General features: G+C 42.6%; 1 protein-coding gene across 1 annotated transcript in view; it reads left to right on the top strand.

Moving 5' to 3' along the window:
• MAML2 (mastermind like transcriptional coactivator 2) overlaps positions 1-16,139 on the top strand; it is a 221,553-nt gene that overhangs the window by 148,212 nt on the left and 57,202 nt on the right. Inside the window, exon 2 of the mRNA XM_051639707.1 lies at positions 1,611-3,062. Within this exon, the coding sequence (XP_051495667.1) occupies positions 1,611-3,062 (1,452 nt within the window). The remainder of the gene's footprint in view (positions 1-1,610; positions 3,063-16,139) is intronic.

The raw sequence follows: 16,139 nt of genomic DNA, 5'->3' as shown, positions 1-16,139 counted from the left end.
GGATAGGTGGGTATGGAGGAAATACATATTTATCAGTTGAGCTCTTCCCGAGCAACTCAGTGGTATTCACACCAGAATAAAAGTATTTGCACCTGGAGTTACCTAGGAAGAGCTCTTACCTATAAAGAAGCCTGAAGTCGAGGGGAACAGTGGCCACAACAAAGTATTGTGTGCCCGTGGGCTTCTACACATGAACTGACCTGATACAAATAATGTGGCTGGGAGATCTCATCTCTCATCCTTCCTCACTTAGCTGCAGAACTGAAATTCCCAGCATTTCTGTTGCCCATCACAGACTCCCAAGGTATCAAAGTTTGTATGAGTGCCATTTTTTCACTGGTAGTGGTATTTGTCAGCCAACACTGTCTTTTTGCCTCCAAGGATGGTGCACTTCTGCCCAGGAGCAGAAAGGCAGAAGATGAGCCAAGTTTCTCTCTAGATATTGGTCACAGCTGCAGCAGGGACAGGCTGTGTGCCCACTGCTCTAGGCCTGCATGAGAGCCACTGTGTTAACTCTTGGTGTGTGACTTTCACGTACAGAGCTGGGGATCCGACAGCTGTGCTTGTTTAAGAGTGATCTATTATTTGAGGAACCGTGTTTCTGAAATGCAAGGAAAGCAACTCTACTTGAGGGTATCTGTGCCGAGTCCCAGCTTTTCAGTTTGTGGGACTACACCTTTATTTTGTGTGCATAGGGTAGGAATTGGTGTGTACAACCATGGCAGATGAGTGTAGATTAGGGGACAGGGCCAACCTCTTTTCCCTCACCAGGCCCCCAGAGCAGATGAAAGTATTGCCATAAATATTCAAGGAAAGGAAATGGAATTACACTTCTCAGAGCAGTGTTGCGTGGACTGTGTGTTTTATAGCAGATGTTTCAGGACATAAACAATTAGGGCTTAATGTATTAATATACATCTCTGGAAAATAATCCAGCAGTACATCATGGGCCAGACCCTTGGCTGACATAACCTGATGTGGCTCCAGTGGCTTCATTTTCAGTTTTGAACAAGTTAACATCTAAAATCTTTAATCATACACATCTCTGGCCAGGATAAACCTATGTGAGATTGGGATGCCTGAAACTCATATGTGCCATAAAAATGTCTCTTAGGACCTTTGACCTACAGCAGTCAAAAATGTTTTTTTGGATCATATACCAAAATCATGAGAACAAAATCCTGCAGCACTGAATAGGAACAAGGACAGGTTTCATGACTGCACTAGACTCTGCTGTCTGAAAATAATTTAGATCTGTCTGGCACAGTTAAATGGGAGTAAATCTGGGGTAGATATGCCCTAGGCTTTGCCAGCTACAGCTCTGGCCACCTCCCTCTACCCACACCCCCAGGAAAACGGGGATATGTGATCAACAGGAGGCAACAGTGCTTGAAAAGCGCTGGTGGCGACAAGAACAGGGATGGTGGTGGCAGGGAGATGTCTCATTTTCCAACAGTTCTGCATAGTTTCATTGAGAAAGCCAAGAGTAGCTTTCTATACTAAGCAATGCATACTTGCCTGTTGACTTGAAGATCCTTCTCTTAAATAGGCTGCAGATTGTTTCTTCAATGTAATCTGATGATTTATTTTTTTGTCTCTGCTTCTTTCAGCTTCAAGGCTCCTTGAAGAGAAAGCTGGTGGTAAATCTGTCACCTGTCAATAACAAGAGGCCCAATGGTGTTTCAGAGAGTTCTTTCCTTGACATCAAGAGGATAAGAGTGGGCGATAATATCTCAGTGGGACAAGGTGGACAACATGTTAACAATTGCCAAAGCCAGTCAATGTCGGGAACTATGTCTGTGGGGCAAGGATCACAAAGAAAGGCCAGTAACCTACCAAACAATGCACATGGTAGTGGGAATGGCATGTTTAATATGACTTTGAAAGAGGTAAAGAAAGAGCCAGGAGAAACAATGTCCTGCAGCAAACACTTAGATGGCCAGACATCCCATGAGAACATGTTCCCTAACAGATACGGGGAAGAGTCGTGGGAACAAATGATGGATCTGGAGCTTCAGGAACTGTTTAATGAACTGACTAACATATCAGTGCCACCAATGAGTGATCTTGAGCTAGAGAATATGATAAATGCTACGATAAAACAAGATGAGCCATTCAACATTGACCTAGGGCAGCAGAACCAGAGGGGCCCTGTGAGATCTCTGCAGATGGATAAGATGGTGATAAAGAGTGAATATGCACCAGGCATGAATCAGGCTCCTGTGGGCTCCCCACAGATGAGGCCTTCTTCTACAGGTCCAGCCTTCACTATGGCCACTTCTGCCATGTCAACCTCTTCACCCATCCCTTCAGTGCCTCAGAGTCAAACGCAGGTATCACAGGTTTCTTCTGCATCCAGTCGGCCATTGCCTAACTGGCAAGAGGTGTCTCATGCACAGCAGCTCAAGCAGATTGCAGCCAACCGTCAGCAGCACGCCTTGATTCAGCAGCAGCAGCAGCAGAGCCAGACGGCCAACTGGTCCACCTTGTCTCCATCAGGACCTTCCCCTGGACCCTTTGTGCAAGAGAAAATCCCCAGTCCTTCTTTTCGTCAGCAGCAGTTCAGCCCACAAAACTCAGCAGTGCTTGGGGTACCAGTGAATGGAAACCAGACAAAAGGGATGAACAGCTATGTTTATAAACCAACCACTCCCCAGAGCAATCCCATGGACATAATGATGCAACAGAAGCCTCAGGACCTCAACAGAAACTTCATCAACAGCGCTCAGCCACCACTAGAGCAGCATCATGGCAACACAAAGCCTTTGTTTCACTTTAACTCAGAGCAAACAAACCAGCAGATGCCTTCAGTTTTGGGTTCTCAAAACAAGCCTGCCCTTCTGCACTACACACAGCAGGCACAGGGTTCAGCCCCTGTGCAACAACCACAGCAACAGCCACAACAGCCCCAGCCTCAACCTGCTCAGCCTCTCCCAAACCAGTCTCTTCAAAGGCCACTTAACGTACCTCTAGCAATGCAGCAAAAAATGATGCTTCAGAAAATGCAGCAAAGCCAGCAAATCTCAGGTCTGCAGTATCCAGTCTCTCAGCAGCATAGACAGGTAAGGCAAATTCCCCTGTATTTGTTACAGAATCATTCTGGTCTGAGTAGTAAAAAGGTTTTTCCAGCCTGGCCTCATTCCTCCAGGAGATGTGTACTGGTGGTAGATAATGACCATTTCAGCACATACTTCAGCAGAGCTGATGAGGGCATGTTTAGCACCTATTCAGGTATATAATGGATGCCCTTTTATAGGAATTTCAAGAAATACATCTTCATAACATTTTCTTAATGTAACTGAGTGAATATGTCAATGATAGATATTATGCAGATACTTGTCAGAAAGGTAGAGCAGATGTAAGCTTATTTTGGACCCATATCTAAGTTTTCTATCTTACTAAAATTTAATCTGTTTTGAATGACCAAATTTTAATGAATTCCTATGTTATCTTAGATAATGTATTTTACAACATTGTTTTTTATGCCATCATTTTCCTCAGGGAGGCAGGGTTAGGAAATTCTGGTTTAGGTATCTTTTGACTGACATGAAAAAATTACTGTTTGCACATTTGTTATCTGTTTGGCAAAGGAAAACTAAGACTTATCTGTGAGCTTTATAAACACCCGCAACACTTTTGGGAATATTCTGTGGATAAAATACTTGCTTAGATATGAAGGTGAAGGTTGCCACAGATACGGCTACAACTATATTCCACATGGCCAGCTCCCACAGTGTTATCATGAGACAGTGTCCTGACACGATTGATTGCTATAGTCCAACTGTGCTGTGTCAAGTCACTGTGCACCAGGATCCCAAGGTTCAGACCTGACAATCAAGGTTTGAATATGTAACCTCACTGTACCCTGGAAACTGGAAACCAGGTGTAAAACAAATAAAGCATATTTGACCTTGAGAGGTTTAAATCACTTTGTGGAGATTTGATGGGATGTGGGATCAACACTTTTGAAGGTATGGGATGGAAATATAGGTGTGAAGATCATTTGTGGTTGTGAAAACCAGCTATAAGAAACTAACTCTTCCATACAGTCCCAGAGAAGCAGCATTGTGAATGAATCATTCAGAATGGGAGTTTCTTCACCAAACTGTTTGGCTGAACACTCTGATGTTTTAAAAAAAAAGAGTAAAATAAATATGGTTGTATGCATGGACACTTTTATCCTTTTAACTCTTTGAAATTCCCTGACCAACCAACCATTACTTTCTTCAACAGAGAATCCCTCAGCAAGAGGTATCAGGTGAAACATTTGGGCAGCTTTGGGTGGGTAGATGTTACTTTATTGGGAGACACTAGAGAATGAGCATTGACAGGAAGCAAGCCCAGCTTTGCTGCTTTACAGGAGGTCTCTTCTCGCTGTTCCTTTCCTTCTTGGGCCACTGTGTTTTCTCTTCTTAGGCTCATTCCCCCATTCTCTAAATAGACTGGCAGGCAGATGAATTTTAACAGTTCTTTCATTCAGCCATGATGAAGCTTCCAGCAATCTGTCAGCACAGGGGAGACAGGCGAGACTTGTGCAACACTACTATTTTTCTGAAAAAAAATCCTGCAAGGTCACATTCTGGAAAGGAATAAAAAACATGGAGAGCAATTCTGCTTGAGGCAATGTTAGCTCCTTGCTCTGTGTCCTTTTGGGCTGCTGTTCTGGGAGCCAACAAGATGGTACTTGACAACATAGTCACACTAGTACTTGTAAGGTTTATCAATAGTGTAGTGGGACCTCTCACCTGTGCAGCTACAAGACATTTTGGCTTAGGAAACTTTCCTTAAATTAACTTTGCTGAGTGCCAAACTTCAGATATTGCACCAAGGAAGGAATTTTGCCTATCATCACAGACTTCTGCAAGTACCTTTCAAAAAAGTCTTGTCACTTTACTGCTTTCCCACAGTTTTGTCTGCAGGACATGGCTACCTGACCCACAGTACAGCTGAGAAGCTTTGTAGACACAGATTAAAGGGATTTTGCACTGGGAATGCTGTTGTTTCTATGCTCTAGAGAGATAACCAGAATTTCATGGAGATCCTTAGCACTTATTCCAAAGTTCTGCTGAAGTTCAGAAAATCAGCTAGGTCTCTCTCAGTAGAATACTCCATAGCTGCTGGAACAATACTTACAAATAAAACTGGTCCATAATTGCAGAGTTTTGGAAAGGTTTTAACATAACTGTTCACCTGGCAGTATTTATGAGTTCTGTGGACACCTTTAGTGCCTGCCTACACAGCTGCAAGAGCCCACCAAGCCCTTGGTCAAGGCCTGCTTGCCCCTTAGGTCCAGTCTGAATATTAAATCAGAGTGGGAGCAGACACTGCTAATACCACGTTCCAATAGAAACAACAAAGGTCAAAGCAACCTTGTGGGTGAACTTCCCTTCTGGTTATAACAATGAGGACATCACTTTATTTAGGTTTCACAGTCTTCTTTCCTGGTGGATCATCTCCCACCTCTAGGATTCTTAAACATCATTAACAGTAACTCCTGATTAAATTCCAGCATTTACTTACTAAATTAATTATTAACATGTATTTTACTCATGCCTTATTCCTTCATGAGGAGTCAAGGTTTAATTCTGCTTGGTATCATTCAGCTCCTTCTCAAATCATTATAAATGTGGATTATAAGGACCATCTCAATACTGGCTGGAATGCTTTTTAGCTAGAAATGTGAGTGCACATTCATGAAGGGCTGCTGTGACGTTGCCATCAGATAACACTGACTCAAACACTATAAATTCACATTTTTAGCGGAATCAGCTCACCCTCTGGATTTTTACTCCCCAAGCTTTAAGATCCCCAGAAACCATTTGAACTTGACTTATCAGCCCAAGCTTGCTAACTGGAAATGTGAGACTTCTAATTTTTCTGCTTGTCACATTCACTTTGTGTCAAATTCAAGCAAACTTGTAGCGGGATTTGCTAATTAGATGTCTTTTGCCTCAGGGAAAGGTCATAAAAATGATGGAAATCATCTTGGTTTCCTGGAAGGCTGATCCTAATGAAGGTTTTGTTTTCTTCTCTGTTTTATTCTTCATTGTTGTGGGAAAGATTTACCTTTCCATTGTCTCTCAGGATCCAACATATGCACAGTCATGAAACAGACTCTTAAAAATTCAACACTCACTTTGTTTAGGGAATAGTTAGAAACTCCAAATTCTGCACAGGTTTAATCAGGTTTGCAATACTTACACAGAACCTGGGCTGATGTGGGGAAAATCTGTAACTAGGCTTGGGTAGAAGTTTGAAGTCTAAATTTCCCCTTGTGAAGAAATGTAATCCAGTCAGTGAAACATGCTTCTGAGGGAAGACTTAGGATTTCTGAAAAAAAAAAAACAACAAACCTCGACATTTTCAAGTAGTCTAAGAAATTCCATTCATATTTTCAAAGTTTTTGATCAGCCATAAGACTTGTTCAGTAAGATCCATTAGTCTTCTGTGAAGAAATTTAAAAATAAAGAAAAATAAAATAAAATAAAGCCTGTATCTACTAAATAAAATATTATTCATCCTCTTCTGGTTTTGACCTAAAGCCAAATTAAACTCCAAGGTTTCAAGCTGACTTTTTCTCCAAATTTTTTTTATTCAACTTCATTCACTCAAGGGAAGGGAGCAAAGAAGGCTGAGCTCATGAGAACAGGAACCCTGATGAAGCACAGCCACTCTATTTGCTACATGTGGGCATGTGCCCCATTTAGGGGGGTAAGGGTGACACAAGAGATCATGAGAGCTTCAGTCCCCACTTTAAACAAACAACCAGTGTTCCTTATTTTTAAGGCTCTGGCAATGTTGGTGTTCTCTATGTTGTTACAACCCACAACAGTATTCCTTTGTGCAGAGTTCAGAGCCTTCTTAGTCCTTGTTGCTTTATAATAATTTTAAGGCTGGATCATCTTCACCTTTTTTTCTTTTCTCATTTTTTTTTTTTTTCAAGATCCCAGGAATGTGGGGAAATCAGTTGCAGTTTGGGGTTTTTTTTGCCCTTACTTGCCCTAATTACAAGGATGATTAAGGGACTGGAACACCTGCCTTATGAGGAAAGGCTGAGAGACCTGTGGCTTTTCAGTCTAGAGAGGAGAAGACTGAGGGGCGATCTAATTAATGTCTATAAATACATGAGGGCTGGGCATCAAGAAGGCAGGGACAAGCTCTTTTCACTTGTGTCCAGTGATAGGATGAGGGGCAATGTATTCAAACTCAAGCACAGGAAGTTTCACCTCTACATAAGGAAGAATTTCTTTACTGTGAGGGTTACAGAGCACTGGAACAGGCTGCTCAGAGTGGTTGTGGAGTTTCTTTCTCTGGAGACTTTCAAGACCTGTATGGATGTCTTTCTATGTGATCTGCCCTGGTTGCTTTTGAGCTTTTTCGGTCCTACTCTGGCAGGGGGGTTGGGCTCGATGATCTTTGGAGGTCCCTTCCAACCCCTAGTATTCCGTGATTCTGTAATTGAGGCAGGCCCTAGATCATGTTCTTCACGAGGTCTTAACTGGCTCCTTTTATATCCAGCCCTTCCCTCCCTTCCTTCTCCATTACCTGCTTCAAGCACAGGTGTCCCATAGGTGCCTCTTGCCTCAGGCTGTTCCACAGCAAGGCTTTCTATTTTGCAGCATGTGGCTAGTGGCCTCTCAGGTGCTCCATGACCCAGGGACACAGCGTGGCTGCATCTGGCTGGACAGCAGTCATGGTGCAGCACTGCACCAAGGGATGTGCCACCAGTAAGGAGCTTGAGCTCAGAGGAGCACCAGGTGCTGAGGTGACCCCCCCTTGCAGGCCCCCTCCCTTACACCAGCCCTTCAAATGCCCAGAAAGTTAGTGCTTAGCTGATATAAATGCATCGCTCTTAAATATCCCCAAGGGACAGAGATGGTATTTCAACTAACCTGGCAGCTCTGCAGAGATGTTGAGACAGATTCTGCTCTCATTTTCTCCAGTGTAAACCCGGAGTAATCTCATTTATTTTCAGGACAGCATAATGGGACTTACAGCAGCATTGTCAGCAGTGGGATAAGGACTTCTATCTTGTTTTTTTAAAGCATGGGCACCATATGGATTTACTAAGAAATGAATGTTAAACTGTCCAATTGTTAGAGTGCTACGTGAGGAAGAAGCACCAGGAGCTTTTTTGAAAATGCAGATAGAAAAAGTATGGTTATCGTTCACCGCTGAGCAATAACTTACACCTCTAATTTAGCTTCCACAATTTCTCAAAGCAAATGTGGATTTTTTGGTGATTCATATCAAAACAATATTTTCCTAGACCTTTGTGTTTACTATTAAAGAGAAGAAGAGTACATTTCAGTGAGGTAACCTCTCTATTTTCAAGTGTGAAGGAATTATTTTGCAAATAGTCCTGAAATGAAGAGATAAAACCTAGAGTCGTTTGTGGTAACTGGTACAAACTAGGACTCAGTTCGACTTAGATCATAAATAACGATTCCAGGCTTTTTGGAATCTGCAATAATAGAAACTGTTCCATAGTGTAAGAAAATAACAATGTGACCTTTCTTTCAATGCTTGCTATAAAAATACTTGGATGACAGCTTTTCTAGATAGCTCCATTTTGGTTGCATTCCTTCATGCAAGGGCTTCCGAATTAAATATTCGGGATAAAAATGTTAGTATGTCCCATTAGCCACCATCAGTTGCAGAGTCATAGCTGATTTATGAACATAAAACCAGAGAGAAAATGTAAGTTCCTGTATTTTCATGGTGGACAGTTGTTTTGATAGTGCCTTATATCATTCATGCTCAGTTTGCTGAATGGAAATATATAGACAATCACACTGTGGATGGTCAGTCCCTGACGACATTGTAATTCAAAAGCTCAGAGATACTTCCAATTTCATGAGGTTTACTGAACTCTTTGCATAAAGTATTTCTGCTGGTGGAATAGTAGGATATTAGACACTTAGGTCACATGCTTCTGGTTTTGGGGGTTTGGGACTTAGCTGAGCTAGTCCCTGTAGTCTCATTTGAACTGCCTTTTGAAGGTACTTCCTTGAAGATCCGTGAATGATAAAAACCATCATTGTACTTGTCTGGAGTTCTTTGCTAATGCCAGCACACTTGAAGACTTATTTATTTATTAGCATTGTGAAACTGTCTGGGATGTCCACTGATAGGGTAAAATGTCCTTCTGTGAACACAGATTAAGCTCAGATTAAAAATGACCCCCGTCTCAAAGGGACAGTGTTGATCTGGCTTCTGTAAGAATCAAAGAGAAGATGAGTTTTACAGAAGGAATTTGAAGGAGATCAGCTTCTACCCTGCACGTCTAGAGATGTATATGAGAGGACTGCAGTGATCCAGGAGGCACTTACTGAGCCACTCAGTTGTCTTGGCTGTGAGGAATAAATTCTGTTGGAGACAGGAGGTATGGTAAGGGTGCTAGCTGCTTCAGTCCTCTGATTTTACTCCACTGCCAATTGAAAGACATGGGTTAGGGTAGGGAAGCAGAGAGACAGCCAAGGTACTTGGTGTGTATGTAGAGAAGATGTTGGTGGCTACAAGGAGGAAAAGGCAGGTGAGGAGATCCACAGTGCTGGTGGTTGAGGTTACAGTTTGCAGGCCTGGGCTGTTGGGTAAAGTAGGGACCCATCCCCAAAGACAGGACATGAGTTTGTGCTTATGAGATGAACTGGAAAGAAGGTGCAGCAGGACATGACTGGAATAAGGAACTGTGAAGCTGCAATGCTGACCAAGAGGCAAGGGGCCAAGGATGTTTCAGGTCTGGTTCTTTGCTGCTAAGCAAATTAGCCTGTCTTGGCCTGTGATCTCAATAAAGCTGGGATATCAGTAAAAGCTTCTTACCTGGTTGAAGTGAGGATTTCTGCTGTTGCTGTGTGGGCATCTGAGGCCAGAGTCAAGCCCTGAGTCAACTTCCTGCAGGGATTTTGGAAAGGCAGCCTGGAAAAACGATATAATTCCACAGCCATTTGGAGCTGGCATGGTGAAAAACCGTTTCCTGTAAATTTCTGCTTGTTTGTAGGCAATTTATGAATACCTCAGCAAGTCAAGCAACAAAAAAAAAGTAAAATAAAATAAAAAAATTAACAAGCCCCAGTTCACATTTCTTTCTCTAGAGTCTTCCTACTATTTTAATTCCCTAAAGTCCTCAAGACCAAGTCCCAGTAAATTGTGTCGGTAAGGGTTCAAAATGAAGGTTCAAAATGAAGGAATATTTTAATGTCAAATATTTGTTCCTCTGCTCAGCCACTTTTACTGCTGGTGTTTTTATGGTGGAGACCTGCCCCAGGCCACAGATGACTGTCATTAAGACAGCAACAGACCTAGTAATGTTCCTTTAATGTGAGTTTTCATGGGTGAACTTACCACTTGTATGTGATGCTGATCCAGAAAATCAGCCAGATGCTCCAACAGAACTAACCCAGAACCATCTGCCTGCTTCATTTGCTGCATGCCTGTTTCATGTACACAAGCCTGTGTACACACCCAGTGCAGGAGACAGCTTTTGTCCTGAAGAATTTATAATCTAAATAAGCCAGGCAGCCAAACTTTGAGAGGAAGGAAATGTTACTGTACATTTTATATATTGTATATTTTATATATTATATATTTTAGGAAAGAGAAAAAACAATGCTATTACAATCAATCCACAGGAGTTGTTGGATAAGGACATAATTAACACTTTTACCATTGCAGAGCAATCCTCTGACAGACTCTGCAGTTGAGCTAGGCTCAGTATTGGTTTCAGAGGCACTATTCTAGAACACAAGGAACCTGAGAACCTGAACCTATCATCCCCTTCCTGCTCATCTTGACCTGACTGCCCTTTGCCCCTTGATCTGAGAATCTTCTCTGTAGATGCAGTATCCACAGCTTGGAGCTTTCAAAACCTCTGCCATCCTCCAGAGGAGATCACTGGAATGCTTGCAACAGTGTTTGATGCCTTTTTTTCTCTTTGTAGCTATAGATCAGTGTCAAAAAGCCCACTGAAGTGCACCCAGCACCTTGCCAACTCTCCAAGGGGGTTTGACTTTGAGACACCTCTATATGGGGGGACATGTCCTGGCTATGTGCCTGAGATTCTGCTTGCCACCATGTGCGTGGGAAAGCAGTGGGGTCTTGGGAACAGCCTCACGCCACATTGAACAGGCCAACCATGTTGACATCTGTCTTCTCTTCAAAAAGAGTCTTCACTTCCCTGTCCCCTCTGATGAGGCTCTGTTTTGGCAAGCACCCAGCTGGAATTTGGAGGGGGACTGAGTACCTGAAGCAGCTGGTCTCTTTGAATCATAGAATGGTTTGGGTAGGAAGAGACCTTAACAATCATCTACTTCCAACCCCCCTGCAGGGGCAGGGACACCTTTCAGTACACCAGGTTGCTCAAAGTCCTGTCCAACCTGTCCTTGAACACTTCTAGGGATGGGGTATCCACAACATCTCTGGGCAAGCCAAGCACCTTTCCTAGAGTCTTTTAGAAGTAATACTTAGCCTTGACAGCATGGTGGAAACATGAGAGTTCAGTGGTTTTTCCAAGTTCATGGGAAGAGGTGAGGATTTGTGTGAGGTCCACACCATACCATGAATCAGTAGAAAATGCAGAGGTTGGGTAAAACAATGGATATCAATCCCTCTCTGTCATACCAGTTATCTGTATTTAATGTTAATCCCCTAAGATTTCCACATAACTGGGGAGGAAGATGCATCTCTGAGCTCCCAAGCCAGCCAAATGTGGGACATAACTGTTGCAGTCTGTGCTGCTCTGCCCACAAGACACACACAGACTGAAACTACATTGCATTCAGTTGTGTGCCAATATGGCAAAGCAAGGGGAGCACAGCGGGCTTTGGACACTCTTAGGTGAGGTCTCACAGGATGGCAGAGCAGATCTAAAGGCTAGGAGTTTCAGAAGGGGGCAAGGAGGTCTCCCCCACCCCAGCCCCCTGCCCACTCCTCCCCCTAGCACCAGCTCTAGCACTTGTCTGAGCCCTCACAAAACCAGCAGAAAACTATTCTTTTTCTCTCTCTGTTTTCTGATCTTTTAGTGACTTTCTGCAGCTTGTGAGACCAGACAAAGCCAACACTGGTACAGATTGCAAAATGGTTTTGTGTGAGAGGGGACAAGGACAAAGGACTGAGAGCTCAGGAGGTGGAAGATGAGAGGGGCAGGGGATCTGAGAGCGGAAAATAGTGTGGAAGGAAATGGGGCAAAACAGGAGCTACTGACACAGAGGGGACAAGCATCTCTGGGCTTTGCAAACGGGAGAGAGAGTGGAAGACTGATAATACTTTGAAACTAACTGTTTCTGTACCCTATGCCAGCATTAAGTGAAGGGACATAAGATGGTTGTTGCCCAGTGGTTTCCAAAGCATCTACAGGAAGTCTTCAGCACAGGGCAGGAAATGCAGCTCTCCAGACCTGCCTCAGAGCACTTAAAATTGTCAGCTGAAAGGACATGCTATGTATTTCAGGTTGTGCTATTCATCTTGTCAGTTTCTGTCAGTCAGGGAGACAGAATAAACAGCATATTTGTCCCACTGGAAAAAAAAAATACACTCCATTCCCTGGTTTTCTTTCTTCAAGGGACACAACAGCTTTTCTGCCACCTCCAGATGGAAGTGTAGGCACTGAATAATCAACATAAATAGAATAGAATTATGAATATGAGATATTAAATATGAAATATGAACAAATGAAATATGAAATGTTGGTTATTAAATAGAATAATTCCATTGGACAGGACCTACAACAATCATCTAGTTCAACTGCCTGACCACTTCAGGGCTAGCCAAAAGTTAAAGCATGTTATTAAGGACATTTTATTAAGGAGGCGTCCTGATGCCTCTTAAACACTGATAGGTGTGGGGCAACAACCATCTGTCTAGTAATCCTTTTCCAGGGTTTGCAGTTTCTTCTTCCCATGTAAAAGATGCACATGAGGAAGAATGATGAAGATTGAATGGTCCTCTCAGGCCTTCATAAGAAGCTGCATAGTCCACCTTGGTTGAAAAGTTCCCCATGATTGAATGCTGCCACAATACTTGCAATGATCAAGGTGTGAAAATCAAGAGAAATGGTATTTCTATGGAGCTAGTTTGTTCTGTGTAAGGAAAGAGACTCTGAGAGCTTTCCATAATTCTGTGAAGATGGGTTAGATGTACTCTCACAGTCTTTTCTTTTCCCAGTTCTTTCTGTAATTTGCAGTAGTTGCAAGCAGGGCCACAGCCTGGCTCCAAGTCAGTGATGAATGACTAAAGGATTTAGTGCCTTGGTTCTGGTTAGAAGAGCATCCAACTTCATCTATTGCAGAACTAGGTTTCTCCGAATGACTGTAAGCTGCAATCCCAGCTAAAGCAGGCTTCACTGGGGTGACTCCAGTCTTGTCTGGTTTCAGCTAGAATTAAGAAAAAAAAAAAAAAGAAAAAAAAAATAATGCCTTTTTATTCCCTACTGGAACTGGTAAAAGCCATGGGAAGACATAGGGATTAGCAGAAGTATTGGGAGCTTCACAGCCTCCTAAGTGCAAAACAGAGTGGGAGGAGGGAGGGTGAGAGTGAGTTCTGGCTATCCGTCCTTAATCCAAAACTGTTTGCTCCTTTCCAGGCTATACTTCACTGTCATACACTTGCAAATTCACTCCAGGAATGAAAACAGACTAACTTTAAGCTTGTTCCCAAAGCTGCAAATTTGTCCCTGCTGGGTGTTAATTTAACTGCTTCCAGGGCACCAGGATGTCTACTGGTGTTCGCTTTTCTTTCTTTCTTCTTTTATTTTTTTTTTTGCACATCTGGTGTTGTGAAAACTTCCAAGGCACCACACAGAAAAGTGATGAACTGACCGCTTTTAACCCTTTCCATAGCATGCCAAGTATGAACCTGCCTGTTTCCCTCTCTCCATCATTTTCTCCCTGTAGCAGAGTCCACAGACCTTGTTACTCATGGCATCTGCAAGCTCTAAACTGGGTCTTATGAGCATTTCACAGGCTGAGAATTGAGTTTTTTCCAGCTCCATCATTCTCTGTTTTTCCTGTGAACAAACCTGGCCAAACAGTAATAACTAGACTTCAAAAATTTCCATCAGGAAGAAAAAGGTTTGGGGCAGGGAGAGTTTTATTCCAAAATGTTTATTTTTTCCTCTTGCTTTTATCTGGTGTTGCCACTTCCCAGCAGGGAGGAGGTTCAGGGTGGTAGTTTTGCTTCCATTATGGCAAGCATGGCCTTTTCCTGTTGGTTTTTGATCATTGCATTTGTTCTTTAATGGCTGGATTAACTGTTTACCTGCTTCATCCACCAAACCAGAGCAGATCCAGAACAGTTTGAGTGTCTCATTTCCAGCCGTAGCTGCTGTATTTTATCTGACTTTCTCTGCTTTGTTTTTTTTTTTGTGGGGCAGGTTGTTTCACTAACATATTCCTACCAATAGCATACAGACTGGCTTGTTCATCTCTGGCTAGGGCTTCCTAAGAAAAGCCAAAGGTACTTGAACCCCAAATTCCTCTTCCATTTTGGTCTGTTGTGCAATGCCAGCCTTATAGCACAAGGAGGGTGTAAAGTCTTCCTTTGCTGTCTGCCTCTCAGCCCCATCCTTACTTTTAAGCCCACAGACCTTTTTTTGTACCTCCATCCCAACAACTGTCCCTTCTCAGCCCTGGTTCCACTTCAGCACTTACTCTGGGGAGCTGAAACACCAAGGAGAAACATCTCACAGCCACGTGGGCTGCTTAAACACAGCGAGCAAGGAGCAGTATCCATCACACTGATGCAGGAGACCCAAGAGTGCCACAGGCCTTGATTTTGGCATCTTCTTTTCTTCATGTAGGGTTCTCACTGCTGAGTTTTATTTTTAAAAGACGTAAATAACTCTCCATCCACAAATTACAGCCCTTTTTGGTAAATATGAAATCTACTTCATAGGCTAAGCACAGCTGTGTTGTCAAAATCTTGCTTCATATTCTAAGTGCTATCAAGGGTGGCCTTTTTCAGAAGCAGCACTTTGTTGTGGGCCAAGCTCTGGGGTCTCAGGTAGTGTTGGAGCAGTTATTCAGTAAGGTTTTCCATAGCCAACTTTTTACTGCATAAATTTAAAAAAAAAATAAATAAAAAATCTTTGTGTTTTTAATCCTACCTGAAATGGTTTCTAGAGCATTGGACAAGTTTTCCAACCAGTGCACCTAGTAACCACCTTTGAAATTGGGCATAAGTAAATTTAGATTGGAAATTAGTAGCATGTTCCTAGCAATTGGTTAAATTATTTGTCTTTCCTGAGGAGAGTACTGGTGGCCAAAAATCTGACTGCTTCTAAGAGAAAATTTAGAATAAATGTTAGATGATATGTGATAGCAAGGCACTCAGTTTTAAAATGACATCCCTTTCTGCTCCTCTGCTTTTGTATTAAAGACACAGAATAGTGCTTTGGCTGTCACCTCATGTGGCCCTTTCTTTGAAGGAATCACTTGGGGGCTGTGCAAGCCTCTACTAAGCAAAACAGAGTAGATGGCATGGTTAGGGACACCAGACAGACTTATAGACATTGTAGCATTCGTTTAAATATATGGTCTACTGTTGTCATTGAGCTCTGAGGATATTTTGCCTCTCTTCCTCTCAAAGAGTCCAAAGCAAATCAAAAGCTAGTCATTTGGTACAGTAATTGTATAGAAATTTGCACATTAATCATTAATTAAAGTCAAGCTGTGGAAAAAATTAAAAAGGATAAAAATAACTTTTGGACATTTGTGTGAAGATCACTGTGCTGGAAATCAGGGAATATAGAAATGTTTGGACTGTTTGCTCAAACGGGCACAATGTTAATGAATCATTTTAATCACCTTCATTATAGTCTTTCAAACAGAGGAGACTACTATACAAAACCATGCCTGACAAAAACAGCACACAAAACCCAGAGGCAACTCTGAGGCTGCTAATTAAGTAACTCTGTCTTGATCTTTTGCATTTGAGCCTACAGATCTGGACACCATAGACTCTCAGGGCAAGAAGCAAGGAAATGGCTTCTGTGTCCTCTCAAACAGTGTTTTCAAGGTGCCTCTTGGTCTCCTGCGTCCTCCCAGGGTAAATATTTGGGTTTATTGTGCTTTTTCCATATTTTTCTCACATCTCTGGTCTTTTTGTGGCAACAAAGCAATGCAGGAATTGGAATTAGGCTATAA

Source organism: Apus apus, chromosome 1 (assembly GCF_020740795.1).
Source record: "Apus apus isolate bApuApu2 chromosome 1, bApuApu2.pri.cur, whole genome shotgun sequence".
NCBI classification, from domain to species: domain Eukaryota; kingdom Metazoa; phylum Chordata; class Aves; order Apodiformes; family Apodidae; genus Apus; species Apus apus.
Note: the sequence above shows the minus strand (reverse complement) of the source record. Positions and strands in the feature narration are given on the sequence as shown.